General features: G+C 46.6%; 1 protein-coding gene across 1 annotated transcript in view; it reads left to right on the top strand.

The window, feature by feature from the left end:
* The window catches only part of MTRR (5-methyltetrahydrofolate-homocysteine methyltransferase reductase), a 415823-nt gene extending 394754 nt beyond the window's left edge, over positions 1-21069 (top strand). The window contains exons 14-15 of the mRNA XM_078687627.1: positions 7971-8153; positions 19756-21069. Coding sequence (XP_078543753.1) covers positions 7971-8153; positions 19756-19900 — 328 coding nt within the window. The 3' untranslated portion in view covers positions 19901-21069. The remainder of the gene's footprint in view (positions 1-7970; positions 8154-19755) is intronic.
* The last annotated feature ends 1231 nt before the right edge of the window (positions 21070-22300 follow it).

The raw sequence follows: 22300 nt of genomic DNA, 5'->3' as shown, positions 1-22300 counted from the left end.
ATCTTCTCTTCTGGGAGAACGAGATCTGACCGGATCTTCTCTTCTGGGAGATCGAGATCTAATCGGATCTTCCCTTCTGGGAGAGCGAGGTCTGGTTGGTCTTCTCACAGGTGATTTGTCCGCTTGGCGCCTGGGAGGACTACGCCTGTCCACTTCATCCGCCAGTCTCTGGAGAGGAGATCTGTGTTGCGGACTGACATACTCGTGCATACGTTTGGTAGCCCCTGAGTCTCGCCAATGGTCCAATGACTTGTACCATCTGGGTGACAGTCTGACCTCCGCAGCCGAAGGATCTGGCTGACGCACAGGAGATCTGAGGACAGGACTTCTGGACCTTGAAGATGTTGTTGAGGAGCCAGAAGACTGTGAAGTGGAATGACGAGAAGCTGACTCCGTAACCATGATCACAGAGTTTCTTGACGACGATCGAACCCTTTCTGAATGTCTCGACGTCGAGCGTTCTGGCGTCGTATGTTTTCCTCTCGACACCGAATGCCTCCGGGGAGTCGGCGGGTCCATCAATCTCGCCTTCGAATGCCTCGACAGCGATCGATGCGAGGATCTACGGTCTCTCGACGTCGAGTGGCGATGACCAGCCATCGACGGAGCTCTCTCTCTCGACGTCGAATGTCTGTGCGACGATGGCAGAGGGGTATTGGTCACCCTCGATGCCGAGCGTCGACGAAACGTCGACAGAGACTGCGTCCTTGACGCCGATCGACGTTTTGCTGTCGACGGCGGAGGGGTCTTGGTCCTCGACGCCGAACATCGTTTCTTAGACGACGGCGGAGGGGTCACACTTCTCGACGCCGGTCGTCGCCTGGATGACGACGGCGGAGGAGTGACCTCCCTCGACGCCGATCGTCGCCGGGTTGACGACGGCAGAGGGGCCTTGGATCTCGACGCCGACCGTAGCCCGGTTGACGGCGGCGGAGTCACATTTCTCGACGCCGGTCGTCGCCCGGTTGACGACGGCGGAGGGGATTTCGGCGACGGAGCTGGGTCGACGTACTTGGTCTTCTTTTCGACGGCGAGCCCGCCGTCGACGGTAGTTTTGAAGATAGTTGACCCACCGGTGGCTCTTTCCTCCGCGCCAAGCCTGACGCTGAGGCTGAAGGGTGTGAAGACTTCTCTTTTGAAGATGTTCTAGCCTTCTTGGAGCCCTTCTTCACCGGAGACCTTCCTCTGGATGACCTGTGAGCCAGGCCATAAATGCGAATTCTCTCCGTGTCTTTGAGAGTTCTTCCTGACAGGTGCTCGCAGTGAGGATAGGTGCCTGGATCATGTTCTTCAGGCAGACACAGGATACAAACGTCGTGGTTGTCTGATTTTGCTTTCTTGTTGCCACAAGAAGGACATTTGTCAAAAAATGAAGGCATTCTCAGCTGAAAATGCTCACTAAACTGACTCAAAAAGCCAGTTCCTTACTTGACTAGATGTAAAACGTCAAAGTAAGTATAAAAAGTTGTTAAAAATGAAGTAATTTTCTGTCAGAAAACAGAAATTAGTGGAGCTGTGTTGCCAGGATCCTTCCTGAAGGAGCCGGAAAGAACAACTGACCTAACTGTCACCCCTGAGGCATGATGTGATACCGGGGGTCATGGGTGCCTTAAAGGCATGGTGTCAGTTTTTTGTATACAGCTACAGGTTAGCTTTTCAGTCTTTTTAGACTGTGTATTTGCAATGCAGCCTGGGAGCTTTCTATGCTTTCAGTGAGTTATACGAATTTCTACTGCTGCCTAAGCATTAAAACAGTTTCTAAGCAAGCTTTGGTGTTGTTTCTCATGTTTCTAATGCATATTATTCATGTATGGTGGAAATTCTTCACAGCATATTTCAGCTCTGATGTGATTTGGCTGCTATTGCGTGTTTTTATATATATATATATAAATATATATATATATGTATATATCACGAAACCTCTCCAGAAGGAAAGAAGTGAGCCGCACACATCGCGGTAAGTTTACAACCTTTATTTCGTTTATTTTGCGCTCCAATTGTCCTAATGCTTTTCAGCCCCACTTAGGCCTTCATCAGAGGAGGAGCACGGCCAACATCACGAAGCTGCGATTGTATTACCAGGTGCCAAGTAACTGCTCATTTAAGTATCCATAGTTACCCTCCAGTGGGTGTGGCAATGTCTTTCAATAACGAGCCTTCTGGTACCTGTAGTCAAAGCAACCTCACAGTAATATCCCTTCAGTGGGCGATGTTGAATACTGCCGATTTTCTTTATTTGTATATATATATATATATATCTGAGTATATATATGTGGGGCACATACAATATAGTGTTTCCAGGGTCCCGCGCATGGTGGGAATATTCTAATGCTTATGACTATTGATGAGGATCCCCTGGAAGAGTAGCATCTGTTCTTGGCATATAAAGCTGTAGATTCATATGCGCCCACCCACCTCCCCTGTCTCCTGTAAGTTCTTAATTCACATTCATACGCATAGATATCTCTATTCTACACATACTACTCCATTCTCACCCTCTACAACAATCTAACAATGGAGTTGATGCCCATGCGCACTATCACTGAAAGGAGGAGTCGCCTACCTCATGACTGGAAAGACTTTTTCGAACAAAAACAACTTGCAAACATCCGAACCCAACACTAGATGGCAGGAGTATGCAAAGCATGTGAATCTACAGCTCTACATGCCAAGAACAGATGCTTACTGGGTAAGTAGCATTATCCTTTTGGCAACTGTAATGACTTATGGCATCAACAATAAAACTAACTCTGAAACAGTATTGATGTGAAATGTAGAACCCCAAAAAAGCCATAGATAATTGCAAAGGTCTTTAAAACTTACCCCAAAGATCTGTGCTTTGTCCCCAACCCACCTTATACATGCAGACAAAATGAACCACGTAGAGAACTAGGAAGAGCCATTATAATGTTACTGAATTTGGGCAGTGTTCCAATTGAGCAAGCTCATACTCTTGAAGGAATATGGTACAACTTTCTTTTTTTTTTGTACTGGCCAAGTAACTGCCTGTTGCCTATCAAACATCTAGTTAAACCCTCCCCACTGCAGTCATTATCTTTTTCTCTTCTGTTTCCCACAGTCTAGTTAACAGGATCTATTACAGGGTAGGCCACCACCGGCTTAAGAAGCCTTCCTCTTTATGGTTTAGAAGGGGGTGGTGAACTGTTACGGGCACCCTTGATATTGAAGCCTCTGTCATGGTGGGGCCTTATGACCTAATGGTTGGAATCATCTTACTAAGGGCTGAATCAAATTTTGGGGAAAAAGCAAAAACCGCATATTAGGAGCCATGATTGCATAATTAGATATTAACTCTCAGCTCTTACCCTCTTCGAGGCTCATGACGAGCTGAGCTCGTAATGAGCCACGGCGCTCCGGTGCTCATGACGAGCTCAGCTCGTCATGAGCCGTGGAACGCTCAGGTGCGGGGAGGATTCCCCTCCTGTGCTGAGCGTTCCTCTGGAGGTAATGCACAGGAGCGCCGTGCCTCATGACGAGCTCAGCTCGTCATGAGCATGTGGGCGCTGTGTGTGCCCCCCTCCCCCCCAGCACAGCGGGGGAATAACCCTTGCAGCGAAGGGCCTAAAACATGCATATTATGAGAGTTAATTTCTAATTATGCAATCACGGCTGCTAATATGCGGTTTTTGTTTTTTTCTAGAGTTCCCCTGAGGAAGGGCAATTGTTAGCCCAAAATGCATTGGAAATGTTACCGTCACTTTTAAATATGAGGAATTTTGCATTTCTAAGTGTCTTGGAGTAAAGCCTAACAGGCGCTTGTGGAACCTGAAAAAAACAAACAAATAAAAACTTGTTTATACTGTGGATCACTGTGGATTATTGCTGGAACAAAAACACAAGAAATATGGACATTATGGTTGGAATTTTATTGTGTAGTATATACAGTGGCTATGCTTCGTGGGTTGGGGAACCTAAAGAGGCTCCAGCTGTTGCATAAAATAAACCCTCTGCCAGGCTTTTTAATACATATAAGCCACTCCTAGGTTAGACCCAGGACAGCCGACAGGGCAAGGTGCAGTGTATTTAAAAAGGTTGAAACATACTTTTAAATTTTACATTTCCTGGTAGTGAAAAACTCTTAAATTATTTTGTACACTGCTGCAAGGCCTATCACTGCCATAGGTTAACATTGGCATTGCCTTGGTGCATTTTATACGTTGAATTTCCTAATTGGAAGAGATAACCCATTCAAGTTTGGTGTCTCCATAATTACAATGTAAAATCCTAACTTATGGGGAAGTCGGATTTTAATTTGCAGTTCTGAAAATGCCACTTTTAACCATTTGGTGCCTGCAGCCTATCTCTGATCACAACAGCGTCTAATTGGTAGTTGGCTTTGTGAATTCCTCCTAGACGGCCACGCACAATAGGAGTTTAGGTGTCACTGAATGGGCCATCACTGGCAGGATGGGAGGGAGGAGCTGGACCCACCCTCACTTACACCTGAATAGGGTGTGTCCTGTCTTCACACAAAGGGCCTAAAGATTCTGCATTGCCACTTCAGCCAACTTAGAGTCAGGGCACGGGAGGTAGGGAATTCATGAACTTCAAATCCACTGTTTTGAAGCTCCTCCCTTCTACCAGGACCTAAGCACCAGTGTATAAAGAAGGACCTCAGACATCCCCACTTAAGTCCTCCTCTGGACCTTTGGATAGTCTGCTGTCCAGGAAGGGCTGCTGTGCTGCTACAAGGACTGCCACTCTGTTGGGCTGCTACTCTGAAGGAGCTACTGCCTTGCTTTGCTGACCTGCTACCTGCTGACATCTTGCCTGGGGAGGAAGAACTGGATCTGGAACCCATTGTGACCTGAGGACCCCAGAGTTACTTAAAGAGCTAGTCTGCTGGCCTCCTAATCTGAGCCTCAGGGACATAGCATACTCTCCACAGCTCAGGACCTGTCTTCAAGCAGTTCCTAACCCCCGAGTGGTGCCCCTCAGGTCCTCGACCCTTGGTGTGGCTTTTGAGCTCTTCAAGTCAAGCTTATGGGCTCTTCATTACCGTGAAGGGACCCGTTCACACAGGCACTGTGCCGCTTGCACACAAAACCAGTGGAAGCTGCTGCAAGCCCATCTCCTCACACAGAAAGCATTGTTCACCCGCAGAAGACCGGCAGCGCAAAGTGCCAGCCTGCTCATCCATGACACCCAGCCTGCTCATCGCGCCACACCAACCACCGCCAGCGATGCTCTCCTTACTCCCAGCGACTTTCTTAAATGCGAACAGGACTCTTGGCAAGAAACTCGAGATGGTAAACCTTCAGTTGGACTTTATCCGACCTGCACTCCATCACGGTCGGCCTGAACGTTTGAATTTGACCCAGTTCAGCATGACCAATTAGCGTCGGTTGGGGTTTTATTGTTTTTGGTGCTATATTGCAGTTTATTCTTAAAAATTCATAACTCTGGTTCTACTGATTGGATTTCTTTTCATTTTGGTGTTGTTTTATTTATTATATTAAGCTCTATCCTTCTAACCTGGTGTGGGAACTTTTTGTGTGGTGTTTCTCACTGTTATACTGTTTGACATGTTGCACAAATACTTTACTCATTGCCTCTTAAGTTAAGCCTGTTGAGTGCTCTGCGCTAAGCTACCAGGGGCTTGAGTACAGGTTAATTTGTAGTTTACATGTGCCTTACCCTGATTAGAATTGTGGTTGCTGCTTGGCCAGGGCTCACACCCCTGTCAACCAGTAACCCAATTTCCAACACCACACTTCGCAGGAAGTCATCAGATGGGAGGGGCCCTGGTAGCCCATTAGCTAGTTAGTCTCCACGTCCACCTAGGCTCATAGTGGGCATAATAGTGGCACCCAGACCTCAAATCATGTCTGCCCTGAAGAGAAGACTGAAGAGGGGCTGCCTTGCTGTTCCCTGGACCGAGCAAAAAGAGGCTGCACCAAAGAGTAATCTGAAACCTGCTGCATTTTGGGCTAGCAAAGAAAGGATATGCCTGTGCGGTGTCCTGATTGAGGAAACATCATTCTCAAGCCCCAGACTGAGAAGGGGACTCGGATAGTCTGTTGACTGAGTCCCTCTTACCACCACTGGGCCATAAAGGCTCAGAAGCTTGCTACTTTTAAAGCCCACCGCTAAGAAGCTTGATGGCCGCTGTGGTGCGGCTTAGTACTCAAAATTTGCACCTGGATCTGCTGGACCCTGGAGAGTCGTCGGAGTACAGTTTGGTCACCCGGACTTTAAGCATCGACCCCTGAGGCCAGTCACCCCTCTTTGTTCGTGGACCAAGGGATGGCCACAGGAAGACTCTCTACACAGGCCCAGCATTCTCGGTATCCTTGAGCATCATGCATCCTTTGCATCAGGACCATTCTATTTATTTCCTGTGGCACTTTGCCCAGAGGTCCTGGAACTGGGCTGAAGACTGCTTTAATAGTGAGGTAACTGTTAAACTGGACCTTACTGGCTCACTTTCGGAGTTGCTCTCCTCAAGTGTCCTTATTGCGATTTTCAAGTTCGTTGTCGTGGCAACCCTCAACCGCAAGTCACAGAAGATCTCAATGATTTACTGCATTCAGTGAAAAGTTTTGATGTTTATAAATAGGTGTCAGATTTCTATTGTTGTGTTTTCTTTTTATTCAACTGTTTTGGTACTACTTAATGCTTTACACTTGCTCCTTTGTTAAAGCCTGACTGCTCTGAGCCACAGCCACCCAGGACTGAGCGAGGGTTATACAGCAAACCTGACTGGACTTGATATGAAATTGTGCCCTTATCCTCTTCCATGCTCATGACTGCTAACGGCCGTCATGAGTCATGGTGGGCCGCGCCCACAATTGGAATGTCCAGCACTGCGGCTGAATTCGTGCCACAGTGAAGATGTTATTACACAGTTAGGTTGCACAACCACACCATATAATAAACTACTTTGTGATGAATTAATAACATGATGTTCAACTGTGTGAATGCTGTGCTGATGCACAGTGAAAATAGTCACACCAACTACAAGTATTGCCTGAAAAGATACAGCTCCGGTAAGTAGTACTTCAGAAGCCCACTATACCACAGTGGGCTTGTGAAGTATTGCTTGCGTAAACTAGGTCTGCCAAGGCAATCAAACAATTGGAAAAGGGATAACTATAAGTAAAACAATTAGCTCATCTCTGAATCTAAATGTGTTTAGTAATATAAATGGTATTAAATATTTATTGCATCAAGGTTAATGAGCAAATGGACCTACAAGAATAGCAAAGGTGCTTTGCACCGCACTCTTCAGATAATCGGGATGAAGGCCTGTGTAGATGAGTGTTTGAAAGAGATTTCATGAGTTAGACTCCGGAATGAGAAAAAAACAATTGATTTTTCAGCCTCTGATGTTGAAGCTGTAGACTCCAACTCTGTGACGGAGGCATATGGTGCTAGATTATCTTTACCAAATATTACTTACTTGAGGGCCACAAGACATACATAGGTTCAAATCATGTTTACTCTTTGTTTTGGGCCTTATGTACTAGTATGGAGTTGTAATCATAAGACACTAATATGCCCGTATTCCAATGTTGACTGTGGAGCAGCTGTGGCTCGCATGACTGTCCCCTGATGCTTGGCACTGTACTCTACCTGAAAAGGTGTAGTATGTAAAAATCATTATTGGACATTTATATATTTGTAGCATTAAGTGTCTTAGAAAAAATATTCTATTGGCGTTCTGCTTCTGTATAGAAAATGAATTTTGTTAGAAACCATGCACCAGATTGTTATGGGTTCAAGAGAAGTGCTCAATGCAGGCAAATACACAAGATTTTTGAACAATCAAGGGAAGTAATGCACTTGTATAATGCGGACAGGATATCTGTCATGTTTGTAACAGAGTCACCTGCCAGCTAATCTCTAAATCAAGCCCTTAGATTCCCAAAGTTTTAGATTTATCTGGTAGCTGCTAGCTGTTGAATGTTAGTCAGCAAAATCATTCCAATATTTTTCTTCTGTTTCAGGGAGGAACTCCGCAGTTTTCTTAAAAATGGCACCTTAACTTATCTTAAGGTCTGCTTCTCAAGAAACTCTCCGAACAGCTCTAAAGAAGTTCCACTGAAGTATGTTCAAGACAGTTTGCGAGCCTCTGCCCAGGATGTTGCAAGGATCCTTTTGAAAGAAAATGGATTCTTCTTTGTGTGTGGGTGAGTAACAGAATGTGAAAGAATCTGCAGTAATTAATGTAGTATCTCAAACATTTTCTGTGGCATTTTTAAAGACATTGATTGGTGGACAAATTTGAGCTGAGAGCCGACTGTATTATCTGGTATTTTGCACTTTCTGTTCCCATCAGTTTTTTGCTGAGGATGATAGTCTGGCTCTGCGTTGTTCAAGGTCCCGGCCGTGTGGGAGGTCGAGGGACTGATCGCGGAGCCATCATCACTTCGGCCTTCCCTTCCTTTCCGGGACCGAGGGCGACCCCTGCCCAGCTTCGTCAGTTCTACGAAGTGATGCATGCCATCTTTGAGCAGCCCGACTCCGCCAGTGTGCCTTCGGGCCCCGCAGACTTGGCTGGGGGCCCTAGACCTTTGACACCAGCGGTTCCCGCCTCAGCACCGCAGGGCCCCCTTGGATCCAGTCCTGGATCCCGATCAGCGCCGGTCGACCTCATTATTCCACCGCCGGTGCCGATTCCACCAGCACCACGTCCCCAGCCGCTGCCGGCGTCGACCCCGGCCTCCACCCCGATGTGTATACCTAGCCGGGTCGAAGCCGGATCGGGCACTGATGGGTACTTTTGTGCCTGCATTCCACCCTGGCCATTTTTAACCATTTTGGCAGCCAGAGGAGGGTGAGGAAAACTGGGAAGGGTCTGAGGACCCTCTCACTGCCCAGCTGGAGTACGATCAGGACTGGAGAGAGGACCTGGGGGATGCCAGTGGTCTGGATACCTCACCAGACCTTGGCATGTTGTCTCCTCCTACCGTGGTTACGGAGGCGGGAGCGGCTTAGGCAGTGGTGTTGCGTAGGGCCGCAGAGGCCCTACACCTCGAGCTACCTACTGTGGCAGTCAGGGCTAACCTCCTGACCGAGGTGCTTCAACCAGCAGCGAGTGCTTCGGAGCCCCTGCTGCTGTTTAATGAAGCCCTCACAGACATCCTTTTGGGGCACCTGGTCCAGGCCAAACACCGGGGCTTCTGTGGATAGGATGGTTGCCAGACGCCACCACCCGGCCCAGGGGGACCCCACTTTCCTTTCCCAACATCCCTCCCCAAGAGCTTGGTAGTCCAAGCCTCAACGTCCCAGAGCGCAGTCCCTACTGCACCACCGGACAGGGAATCCAAGAAGCTGCATCAGCTTGGGAAGAAGTTTTTTCTACCTCCAGCTTACGTGTGCAGTTGGCGAACACTGCATTACTCTTGGGCTGTGACTCCCACTCCATGTGGGATACGGTGGCGCAAGTGCTGCCTCAGTGTCTGAAGGAGGCCCGGGTCGTGCTCTCCCATGCTGTTGCCGAGGGGAGAGACGCAGCAAAGTTCGCCATCCGCTGTGGACTTAGCACTGCCAACTCACTGGGTAGGACCATTTCAACGTCGGTGGTGCTTCGCTGTCACGCCTGGTTGAGAACGACTGGCTTTTCTGGGGATATTCAGAACACTTTCATGGACATGCCCTTTGATGGCTGTCGTCTTTTCGGCGACAAGTCAGACAGTGCGCTAGAGTGCTTCAAAGACTCTCGGGCTGCGGCCAAGTTCTTGGGCCTCTCCACCACATACCCTGCACGGTCTGCTTTTCGCCACTTTTGTGTCCACGGAAGAGGTGCCTCAGCATGTTCCTTTCAGAGCCACAGGCCAGCACAAGCTGTTCAACCTCAGCGCGGCCGGGGACGTGGGAACCACCGACGTGATTCTGGGGGCCAGCGGGCAGGTCAGTCCACCACTGCACCCTCTGCAGCAGTTTCCAAACACTCTTAGTCCGACCTTTCCGTCCATCGAATGCCAGTGGGTGGCAGGATTTACCATCACCTCCTCCACTGGTGCACCATCACGTCGGACCGGTGGGTTTTGCAGATAGTATGAAGGGGCTACTCCCTCCCCTTCGAGACTATCCCTCCAGCCATGACACCCCAGTACCATCGCATGTCGGGGGATCATCTGGTCCTTCTCAAACAGAAAGTTACGGCTCTCTTGGCCAAGGGAGTGAACCAGCGCATTCCTGGCCCAGAAGTAGGTCGTGGTTGCTATGCCCACTACTTACTTGTCCCCAAGAAGGACAACGGCATGCGTCCTATCTTGGATCTCAGGGACGTCAACCGCTTCCTCCGAAAGGAGAAGTTCAAAATGTTGATCCTGGGTCAGGTCTTGCCTGCCCTCGACCCTGGCAGGAAGCTTATTTTCACATCCATGTTGTGCTGGCTCACCGGCATTACCTGCGCTTCACAGTAGGCCACAAGCACTTTCAGTTTACCTTGCTCCGCTTTGGCCTTACCAGCGCCCTTCGGGTATTCACGAAAGTGATGGAGGTGGTCGCAACTCATCTGCGCAGAACAGAGGTTCCAGCCTTCCCCTATCTCGACGACTGGTTGTTAAAGGCGGGTTCGCCCCAGGCAGTAGTCTTCCACCTCCAGACTATGGCCGATCTCCTGCATTCGTTGGGGTTCTCAATCAACGTGCCGAAGTCACACCTGACCCCCCCTGTTCTGGACACAACACAGTTTCAGGTTTATCCTCCCCAACAGCGAGTCCGAGATATTCGGGCTATGATTCCAATCTTACAGCCTCTATCCCGGGTTTCAGTCAGGATGACCTGGAGGCTGGATGACCTGGAGGCTGCTGGGCCTCATTGCCTCCTGCATCTTGCTAGTCGATCATGCCAGGTGACATATGTGGGCTCTGCAGCCGGACCTAAAGTTCCAGTGAGCGCAGCATCAGGGGAATCTGTCTGATTGCGTCCAGATCTCAGAGGGCTCTGCACGACAATTGCAGTGGTGGCTAATGTACCAGGATTGAGTCGATGGCAGAACCCTCACCCTTACCCAACCAGAACACACTGTGATGACGGGATGCAGTGGCCACATGGGAGAGGCGGAGATCAGAGGCCTCTGGTCTGGCGGAGCGCCACATCAACCTTAGCTTCGGGCAATCCGTCTTGCTCTAAAAGCATTCCTTCCCTCTGTCTGGGGAAGAGTAGTGTAGGTGTTCACGGACAACACCACCGCCATGTGATACTGCAACAAACAAGGCAGGGTGAGGTCGTGGACCCTATGTCAAGAGGCCCTCCATCTCTGGACATGGCAGGAACATCAAGGCATATCCCTGGTGGTTCAATGCCTTGCAGGCTCACTGAACCCCAGGGTGGACGAACTCAGCCGCAGGTGCATGATGAATCACGAATGGCGTCTTCACTCAGAGGTGGGACAAGGTCTCTTTCAACACTGGGGAGAACCTTGGTTAGATCTATTCGCCACCGAAGAGAACGCGCAATGTCAGCAATTCTGCGCGTTGGTATTTCCAAGGCGGCACTCGCTAGACAATGCTTGTCGTCGCGAGTGGAGTAGCGTTCTTGTATACGCCTTTCTGCCTGTACCACTTCTTGCCAGAGTGCTGAAGAAGGTCAAGCTCGACCGGGCCTGAGTCATACTTGTGGCTCGGATTGGGCACGAAGAGTCTGGTATGCCAAGCTGCTCAACAAGGCCATCGATCTCCCAATCCGACTGCCTCTTCGGGAGGATCTTCTGTCGCAGCAGCCGGGGACAGTCCTCCACCCGAACCTGTCCACCCTCCACCTCCTTGAGGGGAGATTGAGCAGCGGCAGTTGACGACATTTGACTTGCCTCCTGAAGTTTGTGATGTAAACTTGGCAGCCAGGCGTCCCTCCACTAAGACGGTATACGCCTACAGATGGAATGACTTTGTGGAATGGTGCATAGCAAAGGCTGTGAATCCCCTGTCTGCCCCTCTTTCCGAGGTTCTCTTGTTCCTCCTGTCTTTGACCCAGTAGGCCTCTGCACTGGGCAGTCTTAAGGGCTACCTCTCAGCCATTTCAGCCTTCCTTAGGCTTCCTGATCAGCCTTCTCTTTTCAAGTCCCCTGCTGTAAATATTTTTCTCATCTTTTTCCTCTTGTTCCCTTCGTAATGCCTCAGTGGGACTTTAACTTGATTCTTACTTATCTGATGTGTGCTCCCCTTGAGCCGCTACATAACTGTCCTCTCAGACTTCTCAGTCTGAAAACTGCTCTTCTGATGGTCATCACCACAAGCTCTGTCTTCCAAGTCTCCTTTTCTGGCTGTTCATCCGGACAAGGTCATTCTCAGATCTCGACCCTCCTTTCTTTCAAAGGTGGTCACTTCTTTTCATATTGGCCAAACCATCACTTTGCCCCCCTTCTTTCCGCGTCTGCATCCTTCAAAAGAGGAAGAGAGGCTCCACCGTCTGGATCCAAAACGTGCGATTTCCTTTTATTTGAATCGCACCCGACAATTCCGGGCGGACAACCAGCTCTTTGTTGGTTACGTTGGCACTAAGAAAGGTCGGGCCATGCACAAATGGACCATCTCCAGGTGGGTCGTTCTGTGCATCAAGTCTTGCTATTCCCGTGCAAAGAAGGAGCCTCCACTGGGGCTGCGCGCCCCTTCCACCAGGGCGACAGCAGCTACGACTGCTTAGGGACGGGGAGTCCCCCTAAATGACACCGGTCAGGCAGCTATGTGGCCACATTCACCAAACACTTCTGCCTGGACAGCCAAGTCCGGAGAGATGGCTTCCTTGGCCGTTCTGTTCTCCAGGACTTTCTGGTGTGAACTTCGTTCGCAGACCCACCTCCGGGGTTGGTATTGCTGGGGTATCTATTCTAAGGTAAGGAATCTATAACTTACTGTTTCTTTCAGATGAACAAGTTACTTACCTTCGGTAACGATATAACTGTAAGAAACATAGTTTAGTTATAGATTTCTTACCGCCCCACTCATCCTCCCCGTTCTGCGCACTAACTTTTTTGGATTAAGGACATCCTTTCAGGGCCCTAGTTTTTGTGCACCAGTGGTCAATGTCTTGCATGGCTCTGCATTCCTGGCGCGGAAAGTCGTGTACAGAACTGACGTCAGCGCGCAAGGGCGCCGTCTAAGTAACTTCCGGTGACGTCATCCCAGCGACCACAACGCCGACGACGGACGCAGAGTACCATATAAAACAATAATATCATGTGTGGCAGAGTGTGTATCACTTGATAAACAAGGTATACCGTGAAAGGTATGAAAAAAAGTGTGCGAGAGAATAGAAGGCAAGGGGGATGATAGTGGGGCGTTGGATAATGGTATAATCGCAGATTATTTTGAAGAAAAAATAAAATCGATTCAGGAAGACTTGCCCCAGACAGAGCTGATAGTTGGGACTGAAATGAAAAGCCCCAAAAATAAGGAACTTAGTGCTTTTAGCACTTTTACACCTGTCACTTTAGCCCAATCTAGAGATGCCATAATGTCTTGTAAATGAGGGTCACCCCTGGACTCATGTCCTCCGTTTATTCTCCACCAAGTAGTGGACATAGTCAATCCCATTATTAACAGCATAGTTAATGGCTCTCTTGGCAAAGGAACGTTCCAAGAGACTGGAAAAAGGCCACAGTGAAACCTCTAATGAAAAAACTAAATAAAGACCCTTCAGAGCTTTCCAACTTGCGTCCTATTTCCCTTTTGCTAGTTCTTGGGAAAATAACGGAATCAATGGTCTACAAAGAACTCTCGAATTTCATGGAAAGACATGACCTTCTGCATCAACAACAATCAGGTTTCCGCAGTAAGCAGTCCACAGAAACTGCCCTAATGGAAGTAGCTGACATCATATAATCTATCCAAGATGAAGGAAAAAACGCCGTCTTGCTTTTGCTCGATCTGTCGGCGGCGTTTGACACCATATCTCACAACAAAAATAGATTGAGAGGGAATGGTGTAACGGACATCGCTCTTGACTGGATTGTCTCCTTCCTTACAGATAGAACACAGAAGGTATCTTTAGGACCTTTTCTTTCAAAAGAAAAACAAATAAATGCAGGGGTCCCCCAGGGATCGATTTTGAGCCCTCTTCTTTTTAATATTTATATGGCTCCCCTTATCACTCTCATTGAATCGTTTGGCATATGCGTCACTTCATATGCCGACCATACGCAACTCATTTTATCCCTAGATAAAACCACCACCAGACCAGAGGCAAACTTTCAAAATTGCTTAACGGAGGTCTTTCGGTGGATGACAACCAACCACCTTAAATGCAATTCAAATAAAACTGAAATTCTGCCTATCGGGAAAAATAATAGTTTTTGCCGCAGTAATTGGTGGCCCGAAGGCACCTCTCCACCTCCTGACGTGGTTGAGTCAGCTAGATACCTTGGCATTCTCTTTGACTCTTCTCTCTATTTTGATCATCATGTGAGAAACCTAGCAGGTTGCTGTTTCAATATGATAAATTCCCTGAAGAAGTTTTTTGACTTTCTTCCTATTGAAGCGAGAAAGTCTGTGGCAGTGTCACTCCTACTTTCCCGCTTAGATTACTGCAATGGCCTAATGGCCGGAATAAAGAAGCAAACATTAAAGAAGCTGCAAAGTGTCCAACATGCGGCAGCACGGTTAGTGTTAAAACTTCCTAGGAGATCTTCTGCATCGGCTGCCCTTAGAACTTTGCATTGGCTCCCGATGCATAAAAGAATTCTCTTTAAGATCTTAGTAACTGCTTACAGAGCCTTAAACGACATTGGACCTAAGTATCTGTCGAAAAGACTATCTCGCTATAATCCAACTAGAGTCTTGAGATCAGCAGGGCTCAATCTTGCTAAAGTTCCTAAATTTCATCTTAAAATGAAAGGCGGTAAATCATTTGGCGTCCTTGCCCCTAAAGCCTGGAATGCCATGCCAAATGACCTTAGAATGCAACACACCGAAGCGGCCTTCAGAAAGAAACTTAAAACCTGGATATATAACCTGCCAGACTCATATGTGTTTTCTGCCATTTAGCACTCCTCTGGATACTCCATGGAAGCTACTTTTTAGCGCCAGGATGCTCCTTCCGGAGCGACAGTCTGCGCTCTATAAATACCTGTTTACATTACATTACATTACTTATATTGATAAAATCAAGCAATAGACCCAAAAGGATGCTGAGCCACTAGACCCCGAGCAGACAGATCCATGTATTTGTCTAGGGAGCGCAATACAATGCTAGCAATTTGAGGTGTAGATAGTTTGCTCCCTATAAGTGTATGAGCTATTTAAGATATGACACCCATGCCCACCAAGTGTGGTACGACAGGAGATGAAAAGATTTCCATTCTGTGAGTATGATTTTGACTGCAATGGATAAGAGCAATTCTAATAATTCCAGATCTATTTTGTCAAGTGGTAGGGGATCAACTGCAGCCAATGAACCCAACATAATCCTAGTGAAAGAGCGAATGATGGGTGTATTAAAGATTATAGATAAGTGCTTCTGTATAGGAACCCAAAAGCAGTCTAATATTGTACATTTAAAAAACATGTGTTGATGAGTGCCCGGGTCTAGATTACAGTTCCAGTACAGATCGTTATCTCGTAGTTTCAATTTGTGTAAGTGAGCAAGAGACCGATGTAGAAGATTCATTGTAAAAAAAACTGGATTGAATAGGCGATGGAGCAACTTTGACATATACTTACTTTTTTAAAGGTAAGTGTTAAGCATTGTTTCCTGTTAATACAACAGGACATAACCCAAAATATGTATTAACTTGTCCAGAGACTTTCTAATGAATGTGCACTTATAAAAATAATGAATGATTGAAAAATCTATTGTTTTATTAATTAAAAAAATAAATCAAACAAATGTTAATGGTTAAAAATCAAAGATATTTACTATTGCAAACATTTATAATATCGAATATGAAACTTTCAGATTACACTAATTAATTATTGGTCATCTCTTAGCGATGTCTTCATCCAAAATATAATATTTTTATTGAATAGTATTTACTTTTGCAATTACATTTACATCGTTGATGGTTCCCCTTCATGTTTTGAATTACATACGACCAGAACACCCTGTTCAACAAAATATACATTTGAGGCTTAGGTCAGCTGTAACTGCTATACCAACAATAATCTTCAGGTACCGTTGAAATAAGATTTAAAATATGAGCATGACTGCACTTACAGATGTAAGAATGTAAGAAAATTGTGATTTTATGTATGTTGATCTAGTTCTAGAACAAATTTAAAGAATTACTTTTACACTTTTCTCAAGAAAACGTTTTTTAGAGAGCTCTTAACTTGCACATTCAAACATGCAGAGGATGTATCATTACGTTTTTTATGAAGCATCCCCAAATTGACACAAGCCACCTTACAACTTAAATGTATATCCTTCAAAGCAAGTGATGAATGCTTCAGATCCCATCCTCACAGCCTTCAACCAGACGAGGATTTACGTCATCTTCCTTTTAGAATTTCATTTATTCGCATGGCATTGAAGGATAGATATGTTCACAGAAATCACTGCAGTACTGGCAATAATACCTATTAATTTTCTCATTAACTCATTTACTTCTTAATTCTGCCATTTATAATAAGAATCTAAAGCAAATACATTTTGCCTTGTTTCCATTTGTTATGAAATATTTTTTTGTCATTTGAGAAAAATATAAAAGCGGTGACAAGGACATAATCATATATGGGGCGGTAGCATCAGGATATCACATACAGTGATACCTTTGCCAGTGCAGTTTGTCACTTTAAGGGTGCATCACTCGCATGAGAGGAGCAGAACTTACACTTTGGAGAGGGACCATATTATTTTCAGTCAGTATATGTAGGGGTAAGACATTAGAATTTGTGATATACAGTATGGCTGTGCAAAATTTAAAATAGGCCTGCTTGGCTGGTTACCCGCTGAGTTGGCAAGCCTATACTTGTCCATTGGCTGGATCATCCTTGAGAATGAACGTCACTGGTGACATTATTGTTAGCTTGAAAATGCCAAGCTAACAGGTGGGCATCCTGGCAAACCCTGTCAAGGTTTCCTGTTTCCGAGTAGCTGTAGGATCAGTGACAGGATATTGAACTGCCGTAGTTGGCTTGTTAAATCTACCAAGACGATGCCTATGTAGCGGCCTAAATAATTTCTAACTTTTCAACAAAAGTGAATGAAATACAAATCACACATGCTGATGGATTAGGCAGTTTATTTTCCAACAGCCTGCATTGGTGAATGCCAGAGAGGAGGTGGGTCCATGCTTGCTGTAGCTTGTATGGTGTTTGCCTAGTACAAACATAGTGGAAGGGCAGCTGAGCACTGCACAGTCTTGTATTCTAAGATACCATCAATGGCTGTTTGAATTAGTGGGTGTGTTCTGTGAGCGTAAGTGGACTGTCCCTGTGTTGCGGTGTAGTGTTCTGGAAAGCGTTGCTTTTTAGGTCGAGCCTAGAGCACCGCATGCGTTGTGCTCTGGCGAGACTTTTAGTAAGGGCTTCAGAAAATGCAACCACTGTGGCCTAGAGCATGCGTGCATGTGCGCGGGCAGAGGCGCCATATGGCTTTCCTCTCTCATCCTGGGTCACAGGCCCTGGCTGTTCTCTCCTCCCTCTGCATTCCATTCTCCTTATCTCCAAAGTTGAAAACAACCTAGCGCGGACCTTCTCCAGCCCCTCTCGACCTCTCTCTTGGGACAGGAAGGAGGGAAACTGCTCCTGTTTGCAAGCCTCACCACTATTCATGCCATGGAAGTTTTGCTCTGCAGCTCTTCTCTCCTCCTTCTCCCCCCCCCCCTTTTCAGAGGGGAGGGGAAGGGAGGCTGGGTCCATTGCAAGCTTCTCAACCAGCAGCTTTAGGTATGTCATAGAAGCTGCCACTTTACCCTTAATACGTAGTGCCTACCCCCTCTGCCCCCCTCTCTGTCCTAACACTTATCATCAGGTTCAAAGATCGCCGTGCTTACCCCCCTGACCCCCGCTCTGTCCTAACACTTATCAGGTTCAAAGCTCGCCGTGCTTACCCCTCTGCCCCCGCTCTGTCCTAACACTTATCATCAGATTCAAAGCTCGCTGTGCTTACCCCCCTCCCCTCGCTCTGTCCTAACAATTATCATCAGGTTCAAAGCTCGCCGTGCTTATCCCCCTGCCTCCCGCTCTGTCCTAACACTTATCATCAGGTTCAAAGCTCGCCGTGCTTACCCCCTGCCTCCTACTCTGTCCTAACACTTATCATCAAGTTCAAAGCTTGCCGTGCTTACCCCCCTGCCCTCGCTCTGTCCTAACAATTATCATCAGGTTCAAAGCTCGCCGTGCTTATCCCCCTGCACTCGCTCTGTCCTAACACTTATCATCAGGTTCAAAGCTCGCCGTGCTCACCCCCTGCCCCCGCTCTGTCCTAACACATATCATCTGGTTCAAAGCTCACCGTGCTTACCCCTCTGCCCCCGCTCTGTCCTAACACTTATAATCAGGTTCAAAGCTCGCCGTGCTTACCCTCTGCCCCCACTCTGTCCTAACACTTATCATCAGGTTCAAAGCTTGCCGTGCTTACCCCCCTGCCCCGGTCTGTCCTAACACTTACCATCAGGTTCAAAGCTCGCTGTGCTTACCCCCTGCCCCCGCTCTGTCCTAACACTGATTATCAGATTCAAAGCTTGCCGTGCTTACCCCCTCTGCCCCGCTCTGTCGTAACACTTATCTGGTTCAAAGCTTGCCGTGCTTACCCCCCTGCCCCGGTCTGTCCTAACACTTACCATCAGGTTCAAAGCTCGCTGTGCTTACCCCCTGCCCCCGCTCTGTCCTAACACTTATCATGAGGTTCAAAGCTCGCCGTGCTTACCCCCTCTGCCCTCGCTCTGTCGTAACACTTATCTGGTTCAAAGCGCGCCATGCTTATCCCCCTGCCCCTGCACTGTCCTAACACTTATCATCAGGTTCAAAGGTCGCTATGATTATCCCCCTGCCCCCCGCTTTGTCCTAACACTTATCAGGTTCAAAGCTCGCCGTGCTTACCCCCTGCCCCCCGCTCTGTCCTAACACTTATCATCGGGTTCAAAGCTTGCCGTGCTTACCCCCCTGCCCCCGCTCTGTCCTAACACTTATCATCAGATTCAAAGCTCGCCATGCTTACCCCCTATGCCCCCGCTCTGTCATAACACTTATCATCCGGTTCAAAGCTCGCCGTACTTACCCCCTCTGCCCTCGCTCTGTCCTAACACTTATCTGGTTCAAATCGCATCATGCTTATCCCGCTGCCCCCCGCACTGTCAAAACACTTATCATGTTCAAAGCAGCTTATCCCCCTGCCCCACGCTCTATCCTAACACTTATCATCATGTTCAAAGCCCGCCGTTCTTACCCTCCTGCCCCACGCACTGTCCTAACACTTATCAGGTTCACAGCTCGCCGTTATGCAGCACAATATCCTTGGTGCAACAACATCAACGGTTGCATGGCTAAACACTTAGAAGGTCCCAAAAGCGAGACCTATTGGCTATGCCAATGCTTGTTTCAGATACTACCCGAATTGGACACTGTCTGAAAGGCTTGTGAGAAGTCTCCACCCCACTCGTCTGCTTTTTGCAATCCAGGATTTTTTCGAGCAAAATATCTACCTATCGTTGTCCATGCAGAACGGTGAGTGTGTGTGTATGTGTCTAAATCACATTGTCACACTGCAGGTTAACAGTTTTCCGTTGAGTAATTCTTGTTCTTGAGAACCGTTTGAACAGACAAATACTGCAAACGATGCGCTAAAACTCACATTCTTATTTGTTTGCTGGAATATAACATCTTTGTTTCTCCCTTATTTTTACAGTGATGCTAAGAATATGGCAAAAGATGTGAATGACGCACTTCTGGAAATAATAAGTAGTGAACTGACTGTTGACAAACTTGAAGCAATGAAAACCTTGGCTACATTACGAGAGGAAAAACGTTATCTTCAGGATGTGTGGTCTTAAAATTGTCGTTACTGAAAATTAGCATTTTTTTAATTAACATGGAGGGCATTCAGAAAGCACAAGTAACTTTTTTTAACCAGACATGAGAACGCGTTTTATTGTTAAGCTCACTGACCGGCAGTTCCCTAATTCATTGGTTAACTCCATGTCTTTTTCTCAAAAAGTATTTTAAGTAATCATGAATTTGACAATAGCTATGTATAATCTGTATGTTGTAATAGAAAAAATATCTTTTTATTTATTTTTCTAAAATGCATCATGCTGGCTTATATCTGTGTAATAGAATTTCCAGTTTTAGGAAACTATGATCAGTGGAAGGAAAGTTCAAATTGTATGTTCTTGTCTCGAAGCGAAGACATATTGATTTAATACCTGTGTCTACCTTCCTTGGTGATGAGTCATAAAAGGTTTTCGCTAAACCACAATTAATACATTGATGACACCATTTGCATACATTTCCACAGACATTACTTTTACCCCTTGCTGTTTTGGGAAGTAGCTGAACCGAGCATCTCACACAAAACGCTTCAAAACGATCCAACACTGCTTCAAAGAGGTGGAGAATTACGGACATGCTGTTTCCATGGAGTCCAACCAGGATTAAGAAAAACACAGTCAGCCTTGCAGAGAAAATGTAAATGTATTGAATTTGAAATTCAATGTAATTGGATTATTGAGAAACGTATTAAACAATTGTATGTATATGGTGGATAAACGTGCAAACGTGTCCTAAAAATCTACTTCATGAGCAGAAACCTGGGGTGACTGATAATGCTTTATTGTTTTGGTTGACATTTGGTACAATCTGGAATCCTAGCATTCAAGGCAAGACCAGCTCTGAGGTGCTGATCCCGCAATGCAAACGAGTAGTTCTGTCTCCCCCCAGAATTTCTACCAGTCAGGCACGATGACGCAAAGGAAAAAAAGGGTTTGTGATTTGCCAGGCGTTTTTCCTCAAGAATGCCTGGAGTAACACAACTTCTCACAGAAAATGCTTTGCGAATCAGGACTGGAAATTCCATTGTAATTCACACCTAAAACAGGAGTCCACCGTATCAGTCTTGGTTGTAGGACAGTTGGAGAGCAAATCCGAATTTGTCTCCCAGCATGTGGTTTTTTTAAGATCATCGAATAAATATTGAAAGCAAGATGTGACAGTGACAAACACTTTTGTCTTGTGAGCTTTATTTTAAAATTGTACTAAAGCTAAGATAGTCCTCAGCTTTAAACCGTGTGAAATCAGTATTTAAAAACACAAAATGTTAGACATTGGTTTCATGTCCTTTTTAACATAAGAGATAATTGTGATAAGTTTGGGAAAATTCCAAATGAACTAGTGAAACAAGAATACAGATATTAATGGAAATAAAAATGTCTCCCTCATATTAAACTTGCATTATGTAATTGTCTATTAGCCAGCCGATTTGAGTTTGAAAATTGAGAGGAGCCTTTTGTTACATTTGTATATCAAAATACCTCTATTTATCAATTAATTCTAAGGATTTCCATGGAGAAAATAAGCACAGTGCTAGCCTACTCACAGTTGAATGCCACCAAAACGTCTGGAATGCTTTTTAACTCCAATACATTTTTTTTCATTCTGATGGATACCTGTAACCACAGATTCCCCCCCTTGTGAATACGTCAAGCACCAGACTGGATCCAGAGACTTTTCGGTGCAACTCACCAGCAAGCCTGCATGGGGCGTTGATTGGCTCCGCTTTGGCTTCATTCTGCCCCAGCTGTGATAACGGAGTCACATATATTTGCCACCCCTGTGCGCTGATGTTACTTCATGTCTTTCTGAACGTGGATACAGAGCTCACTCCAGGACTTGCAAATACTGCTTCCTGAAGAATCCCTAGGTGACACAGAACTACAAAGCCAAACGGTTATCGCCAAACACCAAAGTAAGGTGCAGAAGTACCACTCCTGGTTGAAGACAAGGGCCCTGACCCACTCCTCCACTTGAGACCGTTCCCACAAAAGCTCTTCCTCACATTCAAAATCATCAGGTTAAGTTAAAGACCAAAAAGAAAAGCAAGCAAACAAAGCACGATTCTTCCCCGTCCCACCATTGTCATTCTGAGAAGTCACAGGGGCCATCAAAGTGCTGCTCGGTCTCAGTCCCGGTGCCCTACTGATGAATCTAGTTCTCAATTTATTCCAATGAACCCTGAATTCCCGTGTGCGTTTGTGACATCGCAACAGGTAGAGCCTTTGTTGTTAATTTTCGTCATGCCTCTGGCTCCCTCTGGTGCGCCTTGGGGACCCATACATCAGAGGAGGCCCCCTGTCGGTTTACCATACCTGATGCGGTCTGTGCCTTTGACCCCCCCTTGGTGTTCAGGGAGTCACCCATAAGTTCTCGATACTCTGTTTGGGTCACACGGTTAAAAC

The sequence above is a fragment of the Lissotriton helveticus genome, chromosome 4_1, assembly GCF_964261635.1.
Source record: "Lissotriton helveticus chromosome 4_1, aLisHel1.1, whole genome shotgun sequence".
NCBI lineage: Eukaryota > Metazoa > Chordata > Amphibia > Caudata > Salamandridae > Lissotriton > Lissotriton helveticus.
Note: the sequence above shows the minus strand (reverse complement) of the source record. Positions and strands in the feature narration are given on the sequence as shown.